We start from the raw sequence: 26,419 nt of genomic DNA on the forward strand, positions 1-26,419 counted from the left end.
GCTGGCCTGGGGAATTCAGGGAAGTAGGGGTCATATGAGCCCCATTATCTGAGGATACAATGACATTACCTGGTGCTTATAATCAGTTTAGGACATTATAATAACATTTACCTGGAAAAATGAGTCTTTTTTTTTTTTTTTTTTTTTTTTTTTGAGATGGAGTTTCGCTCTTGTTGCCCAGGCTGGAGTGCAATGGCACAATCTCAGCTCACAGCAACTTCCGCCTCCCGGGTTCAAGCAATTCTCCTGCCTTAGCCTCCGGAGTTGCTGGGAGTACAGGCGTGCACCACCACACCTGGCTAATTTTGTATTTTTAGTAGAGACAGGGTTTCGCCATGTTGGTCAGGCTGGTCTCGAACTCCTCACCTCAGGTGATCTGCCTTTCTCAGCCTCCCAAAGTGCTGGGATTATAGGCATGAGCCACCATGCCCGGCAAGTGATCTGATATGTTATTACATTATAGCACCTTTCTAAGAATTTGGTAAACTACAAACCTGTGGACTAATTGTACTTAATTCCTATACGTACTGAAAAGTAATTTGCAGCATTTTTCTCATTTTGAGTAGGACTGAAACTCTGTTGAAGGCCCACATATAATCAGCCCATTCTCCAGAAGGGCAGGGCTCTTATTTTAAAATGTTGCCTTGTTCCAAGGCTTTCTCTGCCTTGGAAGTTCTTTATTTGAGGTGTGTTAGGTATTTACTGTGTCAAAGGCTTTCCCACACTGATTATCATCTCAAGGCTTCATCAAACCAATGGATCTTTACACTGGCATTCATACTGTCTTTCTAAAATAAGTTTTAGTATCATACATTTTAAACCAAATCCATGTCATTGTGTAGTATTATTTTTTGTTGCTTTGTTTTAGGGTTTTAAAAATTTGTATTTTTTCCCCCAAGCCAATCAGATGGCTGACCTGCATGGACTCCTTATCAGAATGATATGAAATTATTCTACTGGGATCTTTGGTTGTTCAGAACCCATTGAGTTGTCATCTCTGTCAGTCTTAGATGACAGAGCCACGCCTAGCTCTCTGAATTATTGACAGTCTACTCTGTAGAGTGTCTAAGGTAGTACTTGTTGTTTTCAGGTTTTCCTCCCATCACTTTTGCACATTCGGGGATGATATGGTCTGCTTAAGCTTCTGTGTCTCCTTGGTCAGCACCATTGAGACACTGGTGTCTTACTTGGTCAGTAATTCTCAGTTGGAAATAGAAGGAAACAGGTCATTAGCCCAAGGTCCTAAATGTGAAATAATAAACACTTTCCCAATTCTCTGCCTTACTGCTGACACTCAAATACAGAGTGCCCTCAACATGCTTCTAATTGTCCCCGCAAGACACCCGTTCATCTGCCTCCTCACACCCTGTCTGCCTGAGGCCCTTGCACTGCTGGCCTGGCCTGGCAAGCTGCAGGGTGGACTGTGTGCCCTGCCTCCAGTCTCTTCCTCCTGGCTTCTTTCTGAGGCACCTAACTGGTCATTTCCTATTGTAACTTTAGAACTCTTCACAGCGGCCTCTTGCCTACCCGATGATGACCAGACTTCTTAGCATGGGAGAACTGTTATCTTCCACAGTCTGAACCTTCAGATCTTCCCAACTTTTTTTTCCAATGCACCCCTCCCAGCTCTCCTTATATTTCAGACATCCCAAATATTTCTGTATATTTTGAAGACAGCACATGCACTTCCACCCCTCTGTTGATTGGTTTATGGGTTTATGCTTTTCCCTCTCTGCAACGCCCTGACTCTCAGCTGACTCTAAAGCAGAATGTGGCAGTGACTCTGAGAAGGGATTTATACATGGACAGGCATAGGCTGTGAATGCCAAAGGGTGCTGTCTACACCTAGGGAGATCTAGAGGGTATGGAGGTCTTCCCAGGGTCTGTGAACCCTGGCAGCTGCTTCCCTGCCACCACACAAAGGGACACCAACATAGCAGTTTCAAAAATCCTCAACTGAAGAGGCTTTTCTAGAGGCTTGTAGAAGTGCCCGAGACCCCAGGTAGTGGTTTATTTTCACTTCCCACAGAAGATCATGAATTCAGCGATCTATTGAAAGGGAATAGAGCTCTTGGAAGCAGAGCTGACTAATTAGATGGTGTTCAGACCCAAACTGGCTGACGCTTGAAATACCTTCTATGTGCGGGCTACTGTAACAAAGCACTTTATCCTATTTGATTTTTATACCTTTCTGAGGTAAGTATTTTCCCCATTTTACAAATGAGGGGCTAAACTCAGACTAGCACTCCCTTCCCAAGATCACACGCACCTCTAGCCAGCGGCTGCCTGTCTTCCACCTTCTGGAACAGTGACTGGAACATGTATGGAGGGAACAGGGTAACAGGAATTTCTGTGTGTTAGGAAAATGCCAGAAAGGTTAGGAAGTCCACTTCCCCCCGATTTTTGGAGAACTGTGTTATTCTTCCGAATGAGGTTCCAGACATAACCCCGTGTAATCTTCTTAACAAGGCAGGTTGGTGAGGAGACTGAGGCTTGGAGAGTAAAATGACTTAGGCCAGGTCGCCCAGCCTAGGAAGAAGGAGCCGGGTGGGGACGAGAACCCAGGTCTTCTGACTCTAGTGTTCTTTCTACTCTACTGCAGGTGTAACGTGGAGAAGGTGCCCAGTAATTCTCAGTTGGAAATAGAAGGAAACAGGTCAGGATCTGTCTTGTATTCCCCTATCTCTAAATACAGGTATTCCCTTGGTACATGAAACAGATTGAATCCTAGAATCGGCCTTTGGAAGCAAATGTCTTCGGTCACCTCCTGATCACCCCTACTTGGAGTGCGGGATAGAGGCACAGATACTCTTGAACACCTGTCATGGCTTCTGAAGTTGTTTGTGCTGTATTTTAATCTGGCTGTGTCCATTCTATACATGTACTTCTTACAAGGGTATTGGGAGCTCCTGGAAAGCCCGCCCTAACTGCAGCATCTTGGAGATGGGTTTCTGTTGCTTCCCCCTCCCTTCCAGCGCAGCTTCTGTTGTATGTTCCTTGGGCCTCTTTAACTCTGTGCTGTCTTGGTTTAGAAGCTTAATGCAAAGCACCTGTAGTGACTTGATCTCCTGCGAGACATGAAGAAGCGTGCATGTTCACGCTGTGCCTGCATTCCGGAGTTGATCATGGCATGCAGAGGGCAGTTGCTGAGTTGTCTCTTGTTTGTGTGATGGGTTGGGTTTCAGGGTGTGACTCCTGGGCCTACCTGTTGTGTGTAGTCCCAAGCATCTGAAGCCAGTCTCTTTCAACCTCTGTGTGCCTTTGCTTCTGTTGGGTAGAAAGCAGAAATGCTTTTCTCCTAGAGATAGTGTGAACGTTAGATGACATTGGTTGAGCTGGAGAGATGGATGTGCATGATACGCCAAGGCTAGGAGCTCTTACTCTTATAAGAGAGATAACATTTCTTTCTTCCTTTCAGTCAACCTGTACTTAAAAAAAATGTTGATACAGTGCTTTACCATCCATATTTCAATTTTTTCAGCTGACCCAATAATATCCTTTACAACATTTTTTCCGCCAGCATAGGATCCAATCTAGGACTGGAGAGAGAGAATTGAGGATGTATCCTGTATTTCAGAATGAACACAGATCACTGGTTGTGGCATTCTTCTTTATATAAGGAAATTAAAAACTAGGGGTGATTTATACTTACCCATTTTTGTGTGGAGATGAAACTGTTGGGCAAGATTGTCAATTTTTGATATTTCTTGTTGCAGTTCAATAAACAATGACTAATCCTGGGAACCAGGCACATAAACTATAGTGTCCACTGAGAAACATCAGGAATTTTGTTCTGTATTTGTCATTATGAGAAAGAACTCAGCCTGGATTCTGACTTGGAGATTGAAACAACAAATAGTTGACTTTATAAGTTTGGGCAGTTTAAATAAAGGAGGCCTTATGGCGAAATGGCATGATGTAAGCTAAATGCCCCGCCCAGGAAACAGGGACAGGCAGGAGCTCCTTTCCCTCTTTCCCCTCTTCTGTCAAGATGGTCATGTGACCATGAAAAGTAGATCAATAACTTTAAAGGCTATTTATTGCAAGTCCCCAGTGCCATACCCGGGCTTTTTGAGGGGAGATGATATGACGGTATATGGTTAGGAACTAGATAAATTCATTTTCACTAAAGATACATTTAAACTGTAATTTCCAGAGGCATAGCAAGGGGCTTGGTGTTTGCTTCCTCAGGGCTCTCTGGAGTCTGTCTTGTCCCTTGCTGTCTGTCACACACACACTTCCTTGTCTGTAAGCCCGAGCTGACAGCATGGTGTTTGGAGATTGTATTACGATGAATTTACCCTTTCTTCAGAAGACTTTTTAAAAAATCCTTTCTTCAGTGGTCGAAAGAGGCTCTTTGTAAGTATTGAAAATGGAAAAAAAAAATGAATTAAATGGAGATATTTAAAGCACAATTGGAAAGAGCTATGTCAACAAATAATGCAAGTACCTGGTATGAAATCCACATACACACAGGGTGGGATGGGAAGGGATGGGGCAGGAGTGGAGAGCGCTTCTAACTGGCTGTGAGCAGAGTGGGAATTTCTCGAACAGATGGGTGAAGGGAGGATGGGTGGGAGGGGCAGAGTTTGTGGTGGTGTGTGCGGGAATGGGGATGTAGCCATGGAGGCATGGAAAGCAGGCCCCCTCTAGAGACTGCACCAGTGTGACCAGCTCATTGGAGACAAGGGAAGACCGGGACAGCCCGAGTGAGGCTGGAGAAGCCTCAGCTCAGATCCCAGAGGGTCTTGAACACCAAGCTGAGGAGGAATTTTAATATACTCTTCTAGGAGTGGGGTCTTGAGGGCAGTCTGTAGTCATCGCAGTGACTATTAGGAGCACTGTTTCAAGGAGACCAACGGAGAGCACACCTGAGTTCTGGGCGTGAGCGTGCAGGGACCAGTGTGTGATGTCTGTCATGTGGGAGAGGGGAGGCGACACCCAGGGAGCCGAGATCAGCCCTGCAGTGGAAAGTAAAGAGCCAAGAGAGGATCATGGGGAAACAGTGAGATTTGTGTTCGGAAATGTCACTGATAGTCTGTGAAGGATGGATCGAAGGAGGCATACATTAGGAGAATGTTGTCAGGTAGTGGAGGAAGATAGTCCTTAAAATAAGGAAGTGGCAGTAGGTAGGAAGACAAGGGAATAAATACCCAGAGGGAGGATTGACAAGACTTAGGGGCAGTCTGGATGTGTGAGGAGGAGAGGAGGAAGAGGAGGAAGAGGAAGAGAACTCACATAGCTCTTGGATCTCTGCCCTGAGTGATCGGTGAACGGCGGTGCCATTTACAGAAATGCAGGTGGCAGGAAAGTTGGTGTGCGTGAAGGCACTTATATGTATGTGTGTGTGCACATGTACATGTATGTAGTTACCTGGCCCTGCATACACTATCACAGGACAGCTGAACTCTCTACTCGGCCATTAGCAGCCCTTGACATTGTGATTATGTTGTTAGTATTGACCGCTCTTTCAGGACCAGCCAACAGGCTCTTTTAGGCAAAATTTATTTTTAGTACCAGACATGTTGTGTTGCTTTAAATGAGAGCGAGAGGCTGTAATGATAGCTCTCAAGCCCAAGCACCTCTGCATTTTAGTGGCTGTAATTTCATTATAGAGAATTACCATGAAATAGCACTGTGACCAAGTAGATGCACTTTTAGGAAATTTTAGGTGTAGGTGAAGCACCTTCATTCATTCATTCTCTGTTTCTGATAGTTTGGACCCAGAATCAAGCTTGACAGTTTATCTTGTAGAGTAGCAGCCTCCTGAGGTCAGAGCCTCATGCATTGTCTGGTGCATGAGCATTTCATGATGCTTCCCAGAGTGAGGTCTTCCAACTCTAGCCTTTCTACTACTTGGAGATTCCCAGTATAGCCAGAGGCCCTGGGAGGTCTTGCTATAAAGTCAGCTGTTTAACTGCTTAACCCAGCATCTCCCAAACTTATTTGACCAAAGAATCCCCTTTTCACAGGACACTGTTATCATCTATTAAGCTAGTGTTCTGTGGAGCACACTTTGAGAAATGCTGAATTAGAGCCCAAATATTACATTTAGTGCAGAGAGAATCTGCTCAGGGAGATGTGGACTCCAGTGCTTTATTTTGCCCTCATTACAAATATTGATACTTTAAACGTTTGCTTAGACTCCTGGTGACTCGATCTTATTTGTGGTGCTCAGCCAGTTATGCCCACATACAGCAGGTGGGCAGCCCACAAATAAACTTAGTCTGTCTGTTTTCCAAGACACAGAGTGCTCCCCCTTATCTTCCAGCATTAGCCTGGCCCTGAAGCCCCTCTTTCCAGGGTCTCTGCCTCTCAAGCTCCAGGCCAACACCAGTATAAAGGACCCCTCTCTGAGGGAAGGGAAGGAGGCTCAGCTGGAAATAACAAAATGGATTTTCTTACAGGGCTGACACACTGTTTTCCAAACCACTCTATAAACGTTTTGATTAAAAATGGATTGCTCTGAGAGATAGCAGTTATTTGGATATATATATGTCCTTGTATATTCATGGGGGAAAAAAACCGTCTCATTCCTTTAGAATCACACCTAATATGTCTTCCTTGAGAATTTATTAAAACAGCCATTGTAGGAAAAAGCAGCACTCCGGTGCCTGCCACGACCCACCCGTTTAACAAAGCAACGTGTGGGACTTGGGCACAGATGGAGAGGCATTTGATTTTGTCTGCAGAAGCTTTGTGCTTTTTAATTTGGTCACAATTCAGCCAAAAGCTTTGAAGCATTTTACCGTTAAGAAATGGGGAGGCAAAGACCAGGCACAGTGGCTCACACCTGTAATTTCCAGCAGTTTGGGAGGCCGAGGCAAGCGGATTGCTTCAGCTCAGGAGTTCGAGACCACCCTAGGCAAGATGGCAAAACCCTGTCTCTACAAAAATGCAAAAAGTAGCTGGGTGTAGTGGCATACTCCAGTAGTCCTGGCTACTTAGGGGTCTGAGATGGGAGGATTGCTTGAGCCTGGGAGGTCGAGGCTACGGTGAGCCCTGATTGTGCCACTGCAGTCCAGCCTGGGGGACAGAGTGAGACCCTCTCTCAAAAAAAAAAAAAAAAAAAAAAAAAAAAAAAAAAAGAAAAGAAAGAAATGGGGAGGCAGGAAAGGATCAGAGGACAGGCATGCTTTGAGTCATGAACAGGTCTACAAGGTGGGGTGGCAAAAACTGTAGAAAGACTTCCCAGGGCCTCTGGCTGTACTGGGAATCTTCAGGAAGCAGTAGGAAGGCTAGAGTTGGAAGACCTCACTCTGGCAAGCATCATGAAATGCTCATGCACCAGACAATGCATGAGGCTCTGACCTCAGGAGGCTGCTACTCTACAAGATAAACTGGCTAAGGAAGCTGCAGGTCATCCAGTGTCCGTCTATCATCACATTTAGTCAGATAGGCAGTGGAGTTCTGTACCTGCACCCACTATTATGAAATGTCAAGTGAGAAAAAGAGGGTAGGAAAGTAGCCATCCTAAGTCAGTATTTGCAAAAGCCAAGTGATAACTGACAAATCTACTCAAAAACATTTTTTCAAAATGCTTGTCCCCCCCACCGTACACAAACAAAAACACTCTCTGGATCTTATGTCCTGTTTCAAGCACCTTTGCTTTGTAGTAATAAATGCAATGGAAGAATCCTGAAGAAATGCATAGAAACTGAACAGAAGATGCTGATGGTTGCAACATATCACATATTAAAACTTTTATGTAATAATTCTGTTTATTTGTTTGGCTTTATGTGATAGTTAAAAAGTGCCAATTGGTAAAACGTGCTGTTTGTGGTGATATAAATAAAAGTTGGTCATATGATCCTTAAACATCATTTCTTTGGAAAAATAAAATTAGATATTTGACTTACAGCATGTTTTCAATGAAAGTAACCCAATTAGGGTGTCTGTTGGGACCTACTTTATTTTTATTTATTTATTTATTTATTTATTTATTTATTTATTTTTGAGACGGAGTCTCGCTCTGTCGCCCAGGCTGGAGTGCAGTGGCCGGATCTCAGCTCACTGCAAGCTCTGCCTCCTGGGTTCACGCCATTCTCCTGCCTCAGCCTCCCGAGTAGCTGGGACTACAGGCGCCCACCACCGCGCCCAGTTGGTTTTTTGTATTTTTTAGTAGAGACGGGGTTTCACCGTGTTAGCCAGGATGGTCTCGATCTCCTGACCTCGTGATCCACCCGTCTCGGCCTCCCAAAGTGCTGGGATTACAGACTTGAGCCACCGCGCCCGGCCGGGACCTACTTTATTTATGGATAAAATGGTTCTAAATTACATTCAATCATAAATCTTCATTTTGGTGAATAAGAGTACATTATTATTTTTCATTATGCTTTGGCATACCTCCTGGGCCTTTTTCAGTGCCTTTTTTAAAACCCTGTTGAAGTTAAAGTTGTACTGCACTTACAATTTGATATCCTTTTTAAAAAATTATTTATTTATTTTTTGAGATGGGGTTTCACTCTTGTTGCCCAAGCTGGAGTGCAAATGGCACAATCTTGGCTCACTGCAACCTCCGTCTCCTGGGTTCAAGCTATTCTCCTGCCTCAGACTCCTGAGTAGCTGGGATTACAGGTGTGTGCCACCATGCCTGGCTATTTTTTATTTTTTTATTTTTAGTAAAGACGAGGTTTCTCCCTGTTGGTCAGGCTGGTCTCAAACTCCTGACCTCAGGTGATCCACCCACCTCGGCCTCCTAAAGTGCTGGGATTACAGGCATGAGCCACGGCGCCCGGCCAGTTTTGTTTTGTTTTTTTTTAAATAATGACGTAACAAGCATTTTTTTTCTTTAAAATACATAATTTTAGACTCTCTTGCATTCTATTACTTGTTCTTTCCACAACTGTTAAACATTTTGGCTGCTTTGAATTATTTATTTTAAGTAATCCTGTCATGAACATCTTGATGATTATCTGTTTCAGCCCAGAGCAGATTAGCAAATGTAAAATCATGCATCAGAGTGTGATTGTTTTTAAGACTCTGGACAAAGTCTTGGTGCCTTTCTTACTGAGCTGAGTGAACCCTTTTCAGTCTCCTAACAGGGAACTTTGTCTTGGTAACTCAGGAACATTATTTATCTATAGTCCTTTATGACTATTAGGGTGATTTTTTTTTTGGTGGTGTTGAGAGAAAGTCGACTGTATTGACCAGGCTGGACTACAGTGGCATGATCTCAGCTTGCTGCAACCTCCACCTCCTGGGCTCAAGCGATCCTCCCACCTCAGCCTCCCAAGTAGCTTGGGACTACAGGCACACACCACCATGCCTGGCTAAGTTTTTTTTTTTTTTTTTTTTTTTTTGAGGCGGAGTGTAGCTCTGTCGCCCAGGCTGGAGTGCAGTGGCCGGATCTCAGCTCACTGCAAGCTCCGCCTCCCGGGTTCACGCCATTCTCCTGCCTCAGCCTCCCGAGTAGCTGGGACTACAGGCGCCCGCCACCTCGCCCGGCTGGTTTTTTGTATTTTTTAGTAGAGACGGGGTTTCACCGTGTGAACCAGGATGGTCTCGATCTCCTGACCTCGTGATCCGCCCGTCTCGGCCTCCCAAAGTGCTGGGATTACAGGCTTGAGCCACCGCGCCCGGCCCGCCTGGCTAAGTTTTGTATTTTTTTGTAGAGATGGGGTTTCTCCATGTTGCTTGAATGCCCAAGCTCAAGTGATCAGGCTGCCTCAGCCTCCCACAGTGTGGGGATTGCAGGTGTGAGCCACTGTGCCCCACTGTTGGGGTGATGTTAACATCTACTAATTCCATGACCAAAAACAAGTCTACTCCCACCCCACCCTGTTTTGCTCTTGCTTCAAAGGTCTGGGTGATTATATTTCCAAACTGGTTAGGAATTATCAGCAATCAATATTCAATAAGGCTGAGATGAGAGATCTCAGTAGCAAATACAGAGTGCAGATGCTTGTAACACCTGCTTCATGACTGGCTCAGGTTTCTGCAGGCTCTCTTGATAAGTAGGGGCACTACTGTGGTCTAGTAAAGTCTTCAATGACATATATTAAACTTCATAGGAACCTGAACCTGAAAAGGAGCAGCATTTTTCACCTACTGCCCTGCAATGTTGACCCAGTTTTTTAAGTTTTCTTCCCAAATGATTTTGCTGTGTTTGATTCCTTTAGGATTGTGATAGCTTTTCGGTAAAATCCTTCCAACCTCAAGTGAGTATTCTAAATCATGACATCATTTTCTTATTGAGGCAAGATAGTCACATTTTTACCTTTATTAATATAAACAGAATTTATTTCAGCTATGGTTAAGATTTCTTTCTCAGCAGTATCCATTAGGTATTCTGGTCAACAGATCAGCTTGAGCAGGTGAAAAAGAAAAACCATAAAACAAAAGACCCTCACTAAATACAATTTTCATCTGGTCCTGGAAAAAAAAAAATCATTAAAAGACATAACCCGTATTGTAGAAGTAGATTTCTTTCTTTCTTTTTTTTTTTTTTTTTTTTTTTTTTTTTTTTGGAGACCGAGTTTTGCTCTTGTTGCCCAGGCTGGAGTGCAGTGGTGTGATCTCAGCTCACCACAGCCTCTGCCTCCCGGGTTCAAGCGATTCTCCTGCCTTAGCCTTCCTGAGTAGCTGGAATTACAGGCATGCGCCACCACGCCCAGCTCATTTTGTATTTTTAGTAGAGAAGGGGTTTCTCCGTGTTGTCAGGCTGGTCTCGAACTCCCGACCTCAGATAATCCACCCGCCTCCGCCTCCCAAAGTGCTGGGATTACAGGCATGAGCCACTGCGCCCGGCCAGAAGTAGATTTCTTAACTAGCATATCAGCCTTCAGCATGTCTCTAAGCTTAAAATATCAAAATTAAGCTGACATTTATATAAAGTTTATAATGTATGCAGTCACCAGTTCAGAGTCATAGTATAGATGTGGAATTATACTTTTGGTTTGTGGAAGTCATGAGAAAAATGCCTTTTGGTTTGTGGAGGTAATGAGAAAAAAACCAGTTGCCAGATGAAGCATAACGAATTAAATCTCAGTAGCGGGTGTATAATAAGCCATGCATACAGGAGTTCAAACTACCACTTGCTGCACAGTGGTATGTGGTGCTTTTCCATCTCGTGCTCTATGGTATCATGGCCATGTCGCTGTGTCTGTTCACTTCCATGGAGAGGAGAGGTACTTGTCCACAAGCACCTGTGAAATATAAGACCAGTGAGTGCCTTTAAACTTGTATTTCAGGTTGTACCTCTCCCGCACGTACCCCATGTCTTATCAGAGCCATACTTGCTGGTCTGAGGTAGATCATTATGTAAAATCCATCTGATGTCACAGGCCATCAGTGGTCTTGGGGAGGGGGTCTCATTTTTGTCTGGGAAGTAGTGCACTTTCCAAGTAGCAATTTATATTTACGCCTTAAATTGTGTAAAATGACATAATGGAAAACACCTTGGGATAGGATACACATTTTAACAGAAACAGAACACCTTCTGTAAGCACCATGGTACAATTAGACCATTGTTCTGTACTTAAAAAGGAAAAAAGCAACTTTCTGGTCGAGGGCAGGAGGGTGCATAGAAAACTACCACATTTGAAAAGGTGTATTTAAAAAACCCTTGCTCAGCTCAAATTAGAGAAAGAAATGACAAGAATTCAAAACTATCAGGCTGCTTCAGTTCCTTTTTTGTTTGTTTACTTTTGTTTAACCTGTAATTTAAGAAAAAATAAATTAGCAAGTGTTCGTGCTACCCCAATACATTCTGTAGGTGACGTGGAAGCTAGGTACTGCCCAGGACCTCCTGGCTTTGTCTGCCAAAGCTGGCCATCCAAGCCCTTGCTCTGGGAGGGAGGGGGATGAGTTTGATGTCTGTAAGCAATCCCCACCCTGTGGGGAGGAGAGAAACAATAGCACACATGGAAGAATTAGGTTCTGAGCAATGAGGGGACTGAGAGTAAGTGGAGTTGATACTTAGGAGAATTTCCTCCATTTTTATGGACAATGGGTTCTTGATCCCAGATGGATAAGGAAATATTTGAAGAAGAGAAAAAACCACAGAGAACCTTCCAGCTATGGAGTGAGAGAGAGGTCAGGCCTAGAGACCTGGAATGGGTCATAAAGAGGGGATTGGCCATGAAAGTTGGGGGTACACAGGAGAGACTCTCCTGACTCGAAGGTTGGTGGTACCAGCTGGGTTTTTAGAGAATGAGGACATATCCTGGAGGGCTTTGGAAGCCAGACTCTGAGATATTTCAATGATGACGGAAACAACATAGTCCCAAGAAGTCTTCCATAGATAACTTCTCGGTCCTCCTTTGTCCTTTATTCTTTGGAAAGAGAAAAGAAAGTGGAATAGGTATATTAAGTCCAGTGAGCCTTTATTTTTTAAACAGAATAAACGTGTTTATTTCTCATTGTACAGTATTGACCCCAAGTCTCGGAGCATTCAGCTCTCTTCTTTATGAGCATAGAGAACTCTGGACTTGTCTCCTTATGGGGTTTAGAATTTTCAGGGCCTTACTGAAGACAGAGATGTAACACCAAGATTGTTTTAGCCATTTTACCCCTTACAGTTTTGTTGCACTACTGGTCCAAACTGCTTATTTCTTATTTCACCAGTAACACAGTTGAAATTAAGAGTATGTCCATCACAGGTGTACAAAGATGTGCCTGTAATCCATCAATAGACAAATGACACCATCTGTTGGCAATGTAGAAGATGACACCATGAAGATGTCATTGAGGGAGGGTCAGGTGTTAAATCCGCGATTACAAAGAGGTCTGACTTTTGGGTTGCTGCTAGGTTATAGAGAATGCTAATTTTAAACAAGTTGCTCATAGAAACTGAACAATTCATATCTACAAATTACTGTCATTGCATTTCATGTGCACCTTTTCAAACAGGTAAAATGTTTGGGTGTATAAATCTCAGAATGGTAGAAAAAGAACAGACCAGAAATTGTGGCCCTGTGTTGAAGGTGATGGTAAATAAAATAGTTTTTGCCATATACTATTTGGCATAAGTTAGGGAAGTATGAATGCATTTCTCAACCTGGAAGAGATCCTGGAAGAGATGCGAGGGGTAGAGGTGGTTGAGAGGGTGAGAGAACACCTTGGTTCTTGCCACAGTGACCCAAAAATCCAATTCCTGAGTAAAATGCAATCTTCTTGAACCTCTTGTGTTCACCCCTGATTTTCATATTTATGAGGCCCATATGTGTATTAAAAAAATAAAACAACAGTGACCCAGTGTAGCAGAAAAACTAGCCCATCTCTTTGACAGAGGATTTTCGGTTAATTTATGCAGGCCCCTTTGCACTTCAGCATTTTTCCTGCTGGTTGCTAAGCAACCGTTTGAGTTACTGCGCATGCCTTTTTTATGATAACTGTCATTATGATTACTTTTTAATTATACAACTGGGACTATGGATTAAAACAGCATATTGTCACTGATGCTTTGCCACTGCCTTCTAGTATTCTCACAAGCTCCTTGAATCACCTTCTGAAATTTTCATGGCAGGGATTTATGATTATTTTTTGATATTTCTGGCTTCACAAAGGAAGTAGAGATGGCATCATAAGGGGAGTGAGATTTTTGTGAAAAATGACTGTATCACACACCACAAGCTGTTATTGATCTGGGTAGGCCAAATCAGATATTAGGATCTTGAACCTAAATTGTGAATTTCTTTGTGCCTTTAACCACGTCTGCTTCCAACAGTAAGTGATGTTAAAAGCTCATATTGCTTTGCAGCCTGTGTTTGAAAATTACAAAAATGCTAAGCATTCGTTGCTGTTAAACCTGCTTTCAAATAAACCTACCATGAATTTGGGGGGGAGGGTATAGCACTAATCCCAGAAACGTAAAGCATCCACACTTGCGAAACATGTTGTTCTTTCACCTAAATTGCTGCACACACATAGAAGGGCAGTTAGGCAAGATGAAGGGGTTCCTCTGGCAAATAATAATAAAGGTATGTGTGGTTTACAGTATGTAAAATACCCTAAAAGGAATAAGACCAAGAAGATGGTCAGTCACTAGGTACATACAAAAGCCTTTCACTTGAATCTCCAGAGTATATTCTAACATATTTTGAGTTACTTTCTAAATACAATGTGAATTTGAAAACAAAGGAGTATGGAAATAAAGTGTTTATATATATATACACACACACACACATATATATTTACCAATTCATTGAGAAATGAAATTTTTAGCTAACAAGGATATTTTAAATATTTCTATCAAAATAAAGAGATATATTTGCTCTGAAAGGGAAATCCACAGTGGATTTCCCATATCGTATGTGTGACAGAAGTGGGGACCAAATTGTGTTTTACTGTGATTTTGAAATTAGCACAAGGGACATTAATCTGCAGTACAGTTGTGGGATTTTTCCTGACTTAAAAAGCTCCATATCTATATGCATGGAATATAATTTGCTTTGTTGACATTTTCTGAAATAAAAATAAAACCTTTCCTCAGTAGTGTTTGATGTGGCTTGTTTTTGTTTGTTTCATCCATCCTACAGTTCAGGGCGACAGCTCAGTGAAGTCTTCATTCAGTTACCTTCAAGGAAAGAATTACCAGAATACTATGAATTAATTAGGAAGCCAGTGGATTTCAAAAAAATAAAGGTAGATATTTTGCTTACCAACTTTATTCTTCAAGTAAATAAAGGAGCAGTGTAAATTCATTGAAATGGTTGTAGTTGGAGCTGACCACCACTGATGCCCACCCAGGCCTCGCCACAGGAAAGGTTGGGATGTCCTTGTGCTTTTCTGTGAATGTTACTTAATCACGTTGAGAGCTCATGTTATATTGCATTTTATTGAAGACTTTTCAGGCTCCCTGCTCCCCCCGCCCACATTATTGCTCTTCTTATTTCCCGTCATATGCTCCTCCTTGGCAAAAGGAATGACAGTGGGAGGGTGGACTTGGTGAATGGCGCCCCCTGGGGTTGTGCAGTCCCACAGCCCTGGCAGGGCTTTATGCTGTGAAGACAAAGGGGAAATCAGGCTTTGGTAACTGAGTAATGATTGCTGAATTTTCCTCTCCCTCTTTTTTTTCTCCATCTTCTCTAAAATTTCCATTAGGAAAGGATTCGTAATCATAAGTACCGGAGCCTGGGCGACCTGGAGAAGGATGTCATGCTTCTCTGTCACAACGCTCAGACATTCAACCTGGAAGGATCCCAGGTCTGTCTTCAGTTGTCTAAAAGTTCTTAACTGTAAATGTGCCCATGTTCTTTTTAAGTAAAATATTTCATTTTCTACCTTTTGAATCATTGCTAGTGGCAGAAGAAAAATAACTAAACACCTATGTTCCTTGCCACCTATGTAAGAAAATAGAGGCTTTGACATCTTCAAATTACCTTTGTACCACAGCTGTGCTAGTGCCTACTCACACTTCTCTTCAAAGCCTATGTTCTTTTTTTTCTCTTTCCTTTTTTGAGGCAGAATTTCACTCTGTCTCCCAGGCTGGAGTACAGTGGTGCCTTCTCGGCTCATTGCAACCTCTGCCTCCCAGGTTCAAGCCATTCTTCTGCTCTCGGCCTCCCAAGTACCTGGGATTACAGGCACCCACCACCATGCCTGGCTGATTTTTGTATTTTTAGTAGAGATGGAATTTCACCATGCTGGCCAGGCTGGTCTCGAACTCCTGACCTCAGGTGATCTGCCCACCTTGGTCTCCCAAAGTGCTGGGATTACAGGTGTGCACCACTATGCTGGGCCTCAAAGCTTATATTCTAATTAGAGGAGGGATTCAAGTAAATCATTGAAGGTAATGCTGAAAGGCTGGCAGTACCATTTTTGCTTTTTTGGAGATTGTATATTTGATTATATTTACATTTATTTTTCCGATTGTACTCTTGCATCAGGAGCTGAAACTACTAGAATGTAAGACAAAACAAACTATACGGGGGAAAAAAACAAACACTGCCTCTGATTGCTTTTTAATCCTTTTTATCAGCCCAATTGCAATTCTCTTTACTCCCCTTCTCCATAGTTAACAAGTCTAAGAGTATATAAATGATCTGAATTTATTAAAATAACCAAGGGGAGAGCATTTTAATTACACCTCAATTACTGTCACATTTTGTAGGAATTTTTTCCTGTCTGTATATCTGGCCTGGTGCCTTCAGACCCATGAAGAAGAAAGAAAAAGACAAAGATGTACCCCTCAACCAATGCAATATCAAACCACCTTTAAATTCCTTAAGCCTGCACATCAATTTCAATCATCAAACAGGAGAATATAGAAATCTTCAGAATGTGCCTTGAACCAGACTTAAACAATTTCTAAGTTAATAGCAGTAGTATCTTGACCAAAACAGGAGGTCTTGAAAGCAAGCCTTCTGTTACTCAAGGCACTCTCCAAGGAAAGTTAAGCTGGAAGCCAGGACATAGAAAGTAGAAAAATCAACAAAGAAGGTTTTGTGAATGACAGTTTATTTTCGTCTCTGGATAGATATTTGGATTCTTTATGTCAATATGGCATTATTATGATATGCATCCAGTCCTTTTTTCTACAACCTTCCTATCTGTTTTCACTCTCACTGTCACAACTGAAATGAGGTGTTAAGTGGCCTCTTGACTGGTTTCTCCCCCGGGCCATCTGGACGCTAGTTTGTCTTTCTCTAGCCACCTTCCTATCCTGCTCATTTACTGCCCCTTTCCCAAGCTTTGAGGTTCCCCAAAGAATTTATCTCTGTAGACTGCTTGCAGAAGTCTAAGTCTTTAGCTTCATCTGCTACTCCTCAACCTAAACAGCCCATAGTCCATTCAGACTGATACCATAATCACCTGCTTCTCCAGTTACATTTCTTTTACTCTTTAAGATCAGAGAGATTCTGTGTACCTTTTACTTCTCAAGATGGAAACATCTTGCAAAACATAGGACAATATCTTTTTTTTTGAGATAGAGTCTCACTGTATTGCCCAGGCTGGAATGCAGTGGTGCCATCTTGACTCACTGCAGCCTCCTCCTCTCAGATTCAAGTGATTCTCCTGCCTCAGGCTCCTGAGAAGCTGGGATTAAGGCATGCACTACCATGTCTGGCTAATTTTTGTATTTTCTTTTAGTAGAGATGGGTTTTCACCATGTTGGCCAGGCTGGTCTTGAACTCCTGACCTCGTGATCAGCCCACCTCAGCCTCCTAAAGTGCTGGGATTACAGGCGTTGAGTACCACACTTGGCCCAGGACAATATCTTAACCAGGAAATTGACATCAATACAACCCCAGATGCATCTCTTTTTTTCTTGCCTCCTCATCTTTCTCATTTGTTTTCCTTTTCTAAAAAGCCCCTCTCCTTTCTCACTGCTGAAGGAATTCTTCTCACCTTTAAGATCCAGCTCAACTCTGATGCCTCTGGCAAATTCTGCCCTGATGGTCCCATCCTGTGTCTCTCTCGTGGGTATTTTGTTCTGCCATAGTCATACTCACTGCCTATATTGTTCATTTGGTGCATACCACAATTTGCCCGATCACTCTTTTGAACGTGTAGGTCTTCTTTACAATAAAAGGAATATGTTCCTAAAGAGCAGGGGTTGTTTTATTTTCCTTTAAATTTTTAAAAAGTTGTGATAAAAAGACATAACAAAATTTATCATAATCATGTTTAAGTATACAGTTCAGTAGTGTTAAGTATATTCACATTGATGGGCAACAGACTTTTAGAACTTTGTTGTCTTGCAACTCAAACGGTGTGCCTATTAATAACTATCATCTCCTCCTTCCCCCAGCCCCTAGCAACCACCGTGGCACTGTTTCTATGAATGTGCCTATTTTAGATACTTCATATAAGTAGAATCATAGAGTACTTGTCTTTTTGTGACTGGCTTATGCACTTATGGACTTAGCGTAATATCCTCCAGTGTAATCCATGTTACAGGATTTCCTTCCTTTTAAAGACTGAATAATATTCCATTAAATGTATAGCCCACACCTGCTTATCCACTTACTCGTTGGTGGGCCCGTGGGTTGCCTCCACCTCTTGGCTATTGTGAATGCTGCTGCTAGGAACATGGGTGTGCTAATGTCTTTTCAAGACCCCTCTTGTGATTCTTTATATACCCAGAAGTGGGGCTTATGGATCATATGGTAGTTCTATTTTCAATTTTTTTGAGGAAAAGGACCATTTTTGAACTTTTATCTTTCAGCACCTACCCAGGGCCATGCTCAGATAGGTGTATCCATTAAAAATTAAGTGTTAATTGGATGAGTATTGGCTGCTATGATAAACTCAGTAATAAGGAATAGCCCTCACTTGCTAGGGGCTTTGCATTTTTAAAGAAGATTGCTTTACCACTGTCTTACCACAGTATTTGGTAGAACAATCCAAATAAGAAATGTGGTTTTTTAAAATACCATTTTTGTGGTCCAATATGAGGATATTTTATCTACTCTTCTCCTCCAAGCATCCATGCACTTTGAAATAATTTCAGCTGCATTTGGACTTTGTATATGAATGTGTATGTCTGTATTTGAGCATGGCGTCTTGCTCTTGGGTTTTCATGTGGGCATAAAAGCTAACGGTGACATTTCTACTGAGATTCATGTAAAGTAAGCTGGGGTGTTGCGTCAGGAAGGGTTCGCCGCCATTGTAAATCTTCGGCCCTCAGCTTGCAGTTTTAACTGATGCCCCTTTGACTATTTAGATCTATGAAGACTCCATCGTCTTACAGTCAGTGTTTAAGAGTGCCCGGCAGAAAATTGCCAAAGAGGAAGAGAGTGAGGATGAAAGCAATGAAGAGGAGGAAGAGGAAGAGGAAGAAGAGTCAGAGTCCGAGGGTAAGCCAGACGTTCAGGTGCTCTGCATCTTTGCCCTCCTCACCTGCATAGCTGTCTCCACAAACGCTCGCAGAACAGACTTGAGAATGGGGCAGATCTGGATGGGAGCCCTTAGTCCACTTTGTCCTTGCTGGGCAACCGGGGACCACGTACTTAACCCTGCTCATGCTCAGTTTTCTCATCTGTAAAACTGAGGTCCTAAAAATGACCTCCAAGCATGTAAAATGTTTAGCATAGGCCGGGCTCGTAGCAAACACTTTGTTTGTTTATTTTTTTGAGACAGGATCTCACTCTGTCACCCAGGCTGGAATGCAGCGGCATGATCTTAGCTGACTGCAACCTCCATCTCCAGGGTTCAAGTGATTCTCCTGCCTCAGCCTCCTGAGTAGCTGGGATTACAGGCATGTGCCACGACATCTGGCTAATTTTTATATTTTTAGTAGAGATGGGGTGTCACCACGTTGGCCAGGCTAGTCTCAAGTGATCCACCCACCTTGGCCTCCCAAAGTGCTGGGATGACAGGCGCAAGCCACCACACCTGACCTGCAAACACTTTCTGAATGTTGCCTTTGAATACTGCTGTTAATGCCACCTATCTTCTATTCTTTACCATAGTGGTTCTAAAACCTGGAGGGATTGAAGAGTATGTCAGTGTTTGACCCAGCAGCCTGTGGTGGGGCCTGAGAGTCCACATTTCTGGCAAAGTCCCAGGGGAACTGATGATGTTAGGCCAAGGACCACACTTTGAGAATCACAGATTTAGAAAATAATTGTCAAACTGAGTTGGAACTGTGAATTTTGCATAGAATTTTTTTTTTTTTTTTGCCAGGGGAAGCGGGGTGATGACAGGGTACTGTCTTTATTTAAAATGTTGATATTTTATCATGGATTTGTGGGGGCATTAATTTAAGTTTTTAAAAGATCACCTTTTAGGATATTAGTTGATTACTGGGGTTTGGTGCTCCCTTCAATTTTACACCCAAGGTGAGTACCTCCATTGTTTTACCCTAGTTCCAGCCCTGACTGATAACCCAAATATTCCAAAGGTTAAGGGTGCTGTCAGAAGTCGAAAATTTCTTATTAGGGCATAGTGGCTCACAACTATAATCCAAACACTTTGGGAGGCTGAGGTAGAAGGATAGCTTGAGGCTAGGAGTTCAAGACCAACCTGGATAACATAGCAAGACCCTACCTCTACAAAAAATTTTATAAAAAGAAATAGCCAAGTGTGGTGGCACGTGTCTATAGTCCCAGCTACTCAGGAGGCTGAGGCAGGAGGATCGCTTAGTCTAGGAGTTCAAGGCTGCAGTGAGCAATGATCACACCACTGCCCTCCAGCCTGGGCAACAGAGCAAAATCCTACCAAAAAAACACAATTAAATATTTAAAAACTATAAAATTTCTTCTTTCCTATGTGTGTCTTCACCCTGTACCACTCAAAGTAATAAAACCTAGTAGTTATGGGCTACTATGTACAACAGTATAAGCCAGGCCCGGTGTCTCACACCTGTAATCCCAGCACTTCGGGAGGCTGAGGCGGGTGGATCACTTGAGTTTGAGACCAGCCTGATCAACATGGTGAAACTTCATCTTTACTAAAAATACAAAAATTAGCAAGGTGTGGTGGCGGGCACCTGTAGTCCCAGCTACTTGGGAGACTGAGGCAGTACAATCGCTTGAACCCAGAAAGCAGAGGTTGGAGTGAGCTGAGATCATGTCACTCAGCCTGGGCAACAGAGTGAGACTCTGTCTCCAAAACAAAAAAGTATAGACATGCTTTTAAAAAATTATTAGGTTTCTAATTACATATTAATACAGATGACTTGGAAAATAGATTTTCAAAGGTAAAAAATGTGTAATTCTGTATCTCAACATACATGTCATATTTTGAGAAGTTACCTTCAATTTTTTTCTATACATAAAAAACGTAGCACACTGTTTTGTGCCATGATTTTTGTACTTACTATGAACACTTCCCATGGCAATGAGGGTTTTACAGCAACATATATTAACATGTATATTATATATTAACATTAAGGAATGTACTAAAACGTGTTAATTATACTCTGTTCATCAGGCTGTTTCCCAATAATGCTGTCCTGAGCATTTTACCCATAGATTATTGAAAAGATGTAAAATGTATGTGATGCATACACATTGCCACAGAGAATGGAGTTTCCATTCTTGCCCTCAACATCCATAAGTGACTCTTTCCCAACATCCTTTTCTGGTCTCTCAATATTCTAGTTAGTGATTCTGCCTTTTATGAATTTAAACTTTCCCAAATTCATGTAGTTATTCCTTTGTTCTAGCATTTGAATACATCTGCATCATCTATCTTAGCTATATATTTCATTATTTTAGAGCCAAATTTCTAATCTCTTCAAAGAGCTGCTCTCTTACCCCATCTATCAATTTAATTTCTCAAGCCTTGGTATATTAATTTTCTCTTGCTGCTATAACATTAGTGGCTTTAATACAACACAAACTTATTACCTCATGGTTCTGTGGGTCACAGATTCAGCATGAGTCTCCCTGGACTAAGATCAATATGTCAGCATCCTGCGTTCCTTTCTGGATGCTCTAGATGGGCATCCCATTTCCTTGTTCATGCTGGTTCTTAGCAGAGTTCAATTTCCTGTGTTTGTAAAAGCAAAGTTCCCACTCTCTTGCTGGCTGCCAGTGGAAGGCTGTTCCCAACAGTGTTCTTTAGCTCATTGCCACCACCCCCCCCCACCACCTCCACCCCTTGCTTCAACTTTAAAGCCAGCAATGACAGGTACAGTCCTTCTCATGTTGTGTCTCCATGAATCTCTCTTCCACTTATAAGGATGCAGGTGATTAGATCGGGCCCACCTCAATAATCCACAATAATTTTCCCATCTCAGGGTCAGACAATTAACAACCTATAATCCCTTTTGCCATGTAATATAACATATTCAAAGGTTCTGGGATTCAGATATGGACATCTTGTGAGGAGACAATATTCTACCCACCACACTTGGTAGCTAGAACTTTTCATAGGTGCATATGGTTGTATCATAAAACCTTAGAAAGCTGTTTACAGGGCTCACCTAATGGTCCAGTTTATTAACCTGCTTGTCCATAGTCTGTCAGGTGGGTTTTTTGGAGAAACATATCCACTGACGCGTGCCTGACAGCATTAGAGTGCACCACACTCCAAAGCGCATTTAGATTATGCTCTCAAGGATACATTTTCTTACCCCTGTTGCCCGTCTTCTACCTGTTCATTTTCCGTACTCCTGTGTCAGGGAGAGCCCACACCTGGATAAATGGACATATTTCACTTTGCCTTTCCACATTGTTTAGAAATGCCCATTGTGGCTGGCTTCTGGCATCTATTTCTTTAGATATCCCACATCTTTCCATTTGCATTAATAGATAGGCTTTTTCATCTCCAGTCTCCTCTTCTTGTCCTAAGTTACCCCACCCAAAGCAAAGGGCCCCACCTCATCGCTTGTTAAGCAGCAGACATTGGGTATAATAGATAGAAGGCTTGGCTAGGAGTACTATTTTGTGTACTAGAATTTGCCAGCCTTTGGCCCGTTTGGGATGGAGGAAAGGCAAATGCTACCACCACACTTGAGTACAAAACAGCACAGCTCTCATCTCTTCTGTTAGCTTATGTTTCTGTGGGAGATTTTAGTTTTGGAAATATTTTGTGGGTCCCTCTACTTCACAAAAGAAGTCTGGAACATTCTCCTCTCCAAGATTCCTTCTGGAACTAGGATTCCCTCTGTGACAACATCTATTTCTAGATGCCTTGAGACCCACCAGACATGGTAGTCTAGCAAAGCTGGCTTGAATGAGAGACCCACATTTTCAGTGCCTTCATCATCAAATACCAAAAATGGTATTCTATGGATATCTATCCCAAATAGCTACCGTGGAGCAGATTGTCTTTGATTGTCTTTGTTCCTTGGGAGAGGTACCTATATTTATGATATTGTACCTTGAACTCTTCCAAGTGTTTTCACTTGTATCCCCAGAATAGTCTTGTGAAGGTGGAAATGGTTGCGATCTTTCTGAAGGCTAATCTGGCAGAGCACTGTTAGAAATTTACCATATGGACATGTCCACCATACCTCCCTCAAATTCTGCCAAGATACATTGAAATAGGTTCACAGCAGCTTTGTTTATACTGGCAAAAAAAAAAAAAAAAAAAAGCAGGAAACTTCAGCCCTCGTCATATGAGACTGATTAAGTAAATTATAGTATACCATACGATGGAAAATTTTCAGGTATTTAAAAGAATTACAGGTATGTATGAGCCTTTACCTATAAATATCCCGCATATGTGAGTAAACAGTCAAGTGTACAATATGGATGTGTATAAAGATCCCTTTGGGATAACTATATAAAGAATTCAAGTACATATGTGTATATATACACATACTTGAATTCTTTATGTTCTATAAAGACTTTTATAGAATATGTAGAATTATACATACACAGAGAGAGAGAGAGAGAAGAATGGATGTACGTACTTGCAGGTATGGACATAAACATTTGTTTTCCTGGAAATAATTACCAGAAAGAGAGTTGTAGGGAGAGAAACTAGGAATAGGGGGAAATGAAGCATTCGAAAGTGTTTTCTTTATACTTTCCATTTTTTACTTTTATGTTAAAAATGTTATTGAACTATTTGAATTTTCTTTTTAAGTCAACTGGAGTTATCTACATAGTAAAATTATTGGCCTTTAAAAAACTCTTTATATTTTTAATGTAAAAGTTCTATTAAATGATTGCCCAAACACCTCCACAAAATGGGAAACACTTCCCCTCATTATCCTTGGTCGGCCATTGGGAGACAGGTAAAGGACCCAGCCCCGCTGTCCTCCGTGAGACCTCGGTCCCTCTTGTTGCCTGTGACTATATAATTTACCTTCCAAAGGGAGACAGGTTGACAAGTGGAAGGGCTCGCTGACTAGACAGAACCACACAGAACAGGCATAATCCAGGAATGTTCTGGGCACTCTGGGATGTTTGTGTTGTCTGTAGGTTGGTGATAGTCTTATCACCTATACAAAGATCTCCCTTGTGATTACTCATTGCTATCTATTTCATTTGCTTTGGTTTTAGCAAAATCAGTCAAGGTGAAAATTAAGCTCAATAAAAAAGATGAGAAAGGCCGGGACAAAGGAAAAGGCAAGAAAAGGCCAAATCGAGGAAAAGCCAAACCTGTAGTGAGCGATTTTGACAGCGATGAGGAGCAGGATGAACGTGTAAGTGTAGCTCATTGGGACTGAAGGCAGAGGCGCCCTCTCCACTGCTTGCTGGCCTCTTGCATTTCCATGCCCCTTCAGCCTTTTCACTTTATTACCTAGAAGTGGAAATGTCAGGATTTAGTGAGATTTCATTATTGAGGGATGTGAATGGAGCTGTATGATTTAGAACAAAGAGTTGGGGGCTTTGTTTATTGCTTTTTTAATAGTCTTCAAAAATGAAAAACTACTAAATCAAACTCTCTTTTCCTCCTTTTTAATCTTCCCACATGCTTGCTTATAAATATGGTTTTCCCCATAGCCAGTTAATATTTTATATCTATCACACTCAGCATAGCGCCTGGTACATAGCAGTAGATTAGATGGAAGAATGAGAAAAAGTGATATGACGTCAGAGTTACTGGCTCGAGTTGCTACTTAAGGGACCATGTAAAAACTCAAATGGCTTTCTTAAGTACCTAGGGGTGTTATTTTTAATATTTGAAAAATGCAGTGAGCATCTATTGAGCCAGGCCTTGTAATATAGGTACCTCACTGTGTGGTAGCATATTAAATACTGATGTCAGCATCATGAGATAGATGTCACTCTCAAAAAACATGTTACAGAAATGGTTAGGTTATGTGTGTTTTGCTGCAGATCATGTAGCAGAGGTGGGATGCGGACCCAAGTAGAATAACTCAGTCTAGTGTGCTGTGCCTGACTGGGCAGCAAGGTAGAAGAGTGGGCAGAAGCTCCTAATACCTTGCCTTTTGAAATACCCTTCATTTCATCCATTCACTTTCCAGAAGATGGCTTCCTGGCACCCACATTCTTTGCTTTCTGGAAAGATAAATTTCCCTTTTTGTGTATGTGCTACTTTGATTTTCCTTCAACACATTACCATTTTGGTAAAATTTCAGAATTATGATCTCACCCCAGCCTTAACCCTTGATGCAAACATTTTCAAATACATTTAAAATACTGTATTTTCTTTAGGAGATATCAAATGCAGGGTATTTTTTTCTCCCATGAATTTTCTAAAACCTAGGACTGAAAAAGAGAAAGTATTAGCCATAAACCTTTCAAGCCAAAGTGAAAGGGCACAAACACCAGCTTAGAGGGTGGGCTTTGCTTTGAGGTTTTCAGTAAGAAAAACTTCTCAGCTTCGAGGCTGTCGATGCCTCTTTAATGTGTTTCTGTCCTCCCACGGAAAGAGATTTGGCGGGTTGTTTCCAAAATGTCATTTTTTTTCCTAATAGCCTCTTGATGGTTTGTTTTGTTGTATGTATTCTTTTTCTTGCATGTGATGTTACTTCATTTTATCTTATTTTTACTTTTAGGAACAGTCAGAAGGAAGTGGGACGGATGATGAGTGATCAATATGGACGTTTTTCCTTGGTAGAACTGAATTCCTTCCTCCCCTGTCTCATTTCTACCCAGTGAGTTCATTTGTCATATAGGCACTGGGTTGTTTCTATATCATCATCGTCTATAAACTAGCTTTAGGATAGTGCCAGACAAACATATGATATCATGGTGTAAAAAAAAAAACACACATACACAAATATTTGTAACATATTGTGACCAAATGGGCCTCAAAGATTCAAAGATTGAAACAAACAAAAAAGCTTTTGATGGAAAATATGTGGGTGGATAGTATATTTCTATGGGTGGGTCTAATTTGGTAACGGTTTGATTGTGCCTGGTTTTATCACCTGTTCAGATGAGAAGATTTTTGTCTTTTGTAGCACTGATAACCAGGAGAAGCCATTAAAAGCCACTGGTTATTTTATTTTTCATCAGGCAATTTTCAAGGTTTTTATTTGTTCGGTATTGTTTTTTTACACTGTGGTACATATAAGCAACTTTAATAGGTGATAAATGTACAGTAGTTAGATTTCACCTGCATATACATTTTTCCATTTTATGCTCTATGATCTGAACAAAAGCTTTTTGAATTGTATAAGATTTATGTCTACTGTAAACATTGCTTAATTTTTTTGCTCTTGATTTTTAAAAAAGTTTTGTTGAAAGCGCTATTGAATATTGCAATCTATATAGTGTATTGGATGGCTTCTTTTGTCACCCTGATCTCCTATGTTACCAATGTGTATCGTCTCCTTCTCCCTAAAGTGTACTTAATCTTTGCTTTCTTTGCACAATGTCTTTGGTTGCAAGTCATAAGCCTGAGGCAAATAAAATTCCAGTAATTTCGAAGAATGTGGTGTTGGTGCTTTCCTAATAAAGAGATAATTTAGCTCGACAAATGCAGCCTGTTTCTTTGAATTCTTGAGGATTGAAACCCTTGTGCCTGAAGTGGCAGTTTTCTGTAGAGGGCTGGGCAGGCTCTTGCTACAGAACACTTGATAGGGAAAAAGAGAGCTTGAGAGAGCCAGTCTCCTTGGTGTGGTCCAGCTGTGTCACCAGGGGCACCTTTTGCACCCATGGCT

At 41.8% G+C, this 26,419-nt stretch overlaps 1 protein-coding gene across 14 annotated transcripts in view; it reads left to right on the forward strand.

Moving 5' to 3' along the window:
* The window catches only part of SMARCA2 (SWI/SNF related BAF chromatin remodeling complex subunit ATPase 2), a 182,050-nt gene extending 155,861 nt beyond the window's left edge, over positions 1 to 26,189 (forward strand). For 8 of the 14 annotated variants that reach the window (XM_037998454.2, XM_037998457.2, XM_073021544.1 and 5 more), the window contains exons 29-34: positions 2,603 to 2,656; positions 14,481 to 14,586; positions 15,046 to 15,147; positions 18,611 to 18,743; positions 23,847 to 23,989; positions 25,310 to 26,189. In XM_037998454.2, the coding sequence (XP_037854382.1) occupies positions 2,603 to 2,656; positions 14,481 to 14,586; positions 15,046 to 15,147; positions 18,611 to 18,743; positions 23,847 to 23,989; positions 25,310 to 25,345 (574 nt within the window). In that variant the 3' untranslated portion in view covers positions 25,346 to 26,189. The remainder of the gene's footprint in view (positions 1 to 2,602; positions 2,657 to 14,480; positions 14,587 to 15,045; positions 15,148 to 18,610; positions 18,744 to 23,846; positions 23,990 to 25,309) is intronic. The other 6 variants (XM_007969380.3, XM_073021546.1, XM_007969389.3 and 3 more) reach the window with 2 other exon arrangements.
* Positions 26,190 to 26,419: the final 230 nt, after the last annotated feature.

The sequence above is a fragment of the Chlorocebus sabaeus genome, chromosome 12 (assembly GCF_047675955.1).
Source record: "Chlorocebus sabaeus isolate Y175 chromosome 12, mChlSab1.0.hap1, whole genome shotgun sequence".
Lineage (NCBI taxonomy): Eukaryota > Metazoa > Chordata > Mammalia > Primates > Cercopithecidae > Chlorocebus > Chlorocebus sabaeus.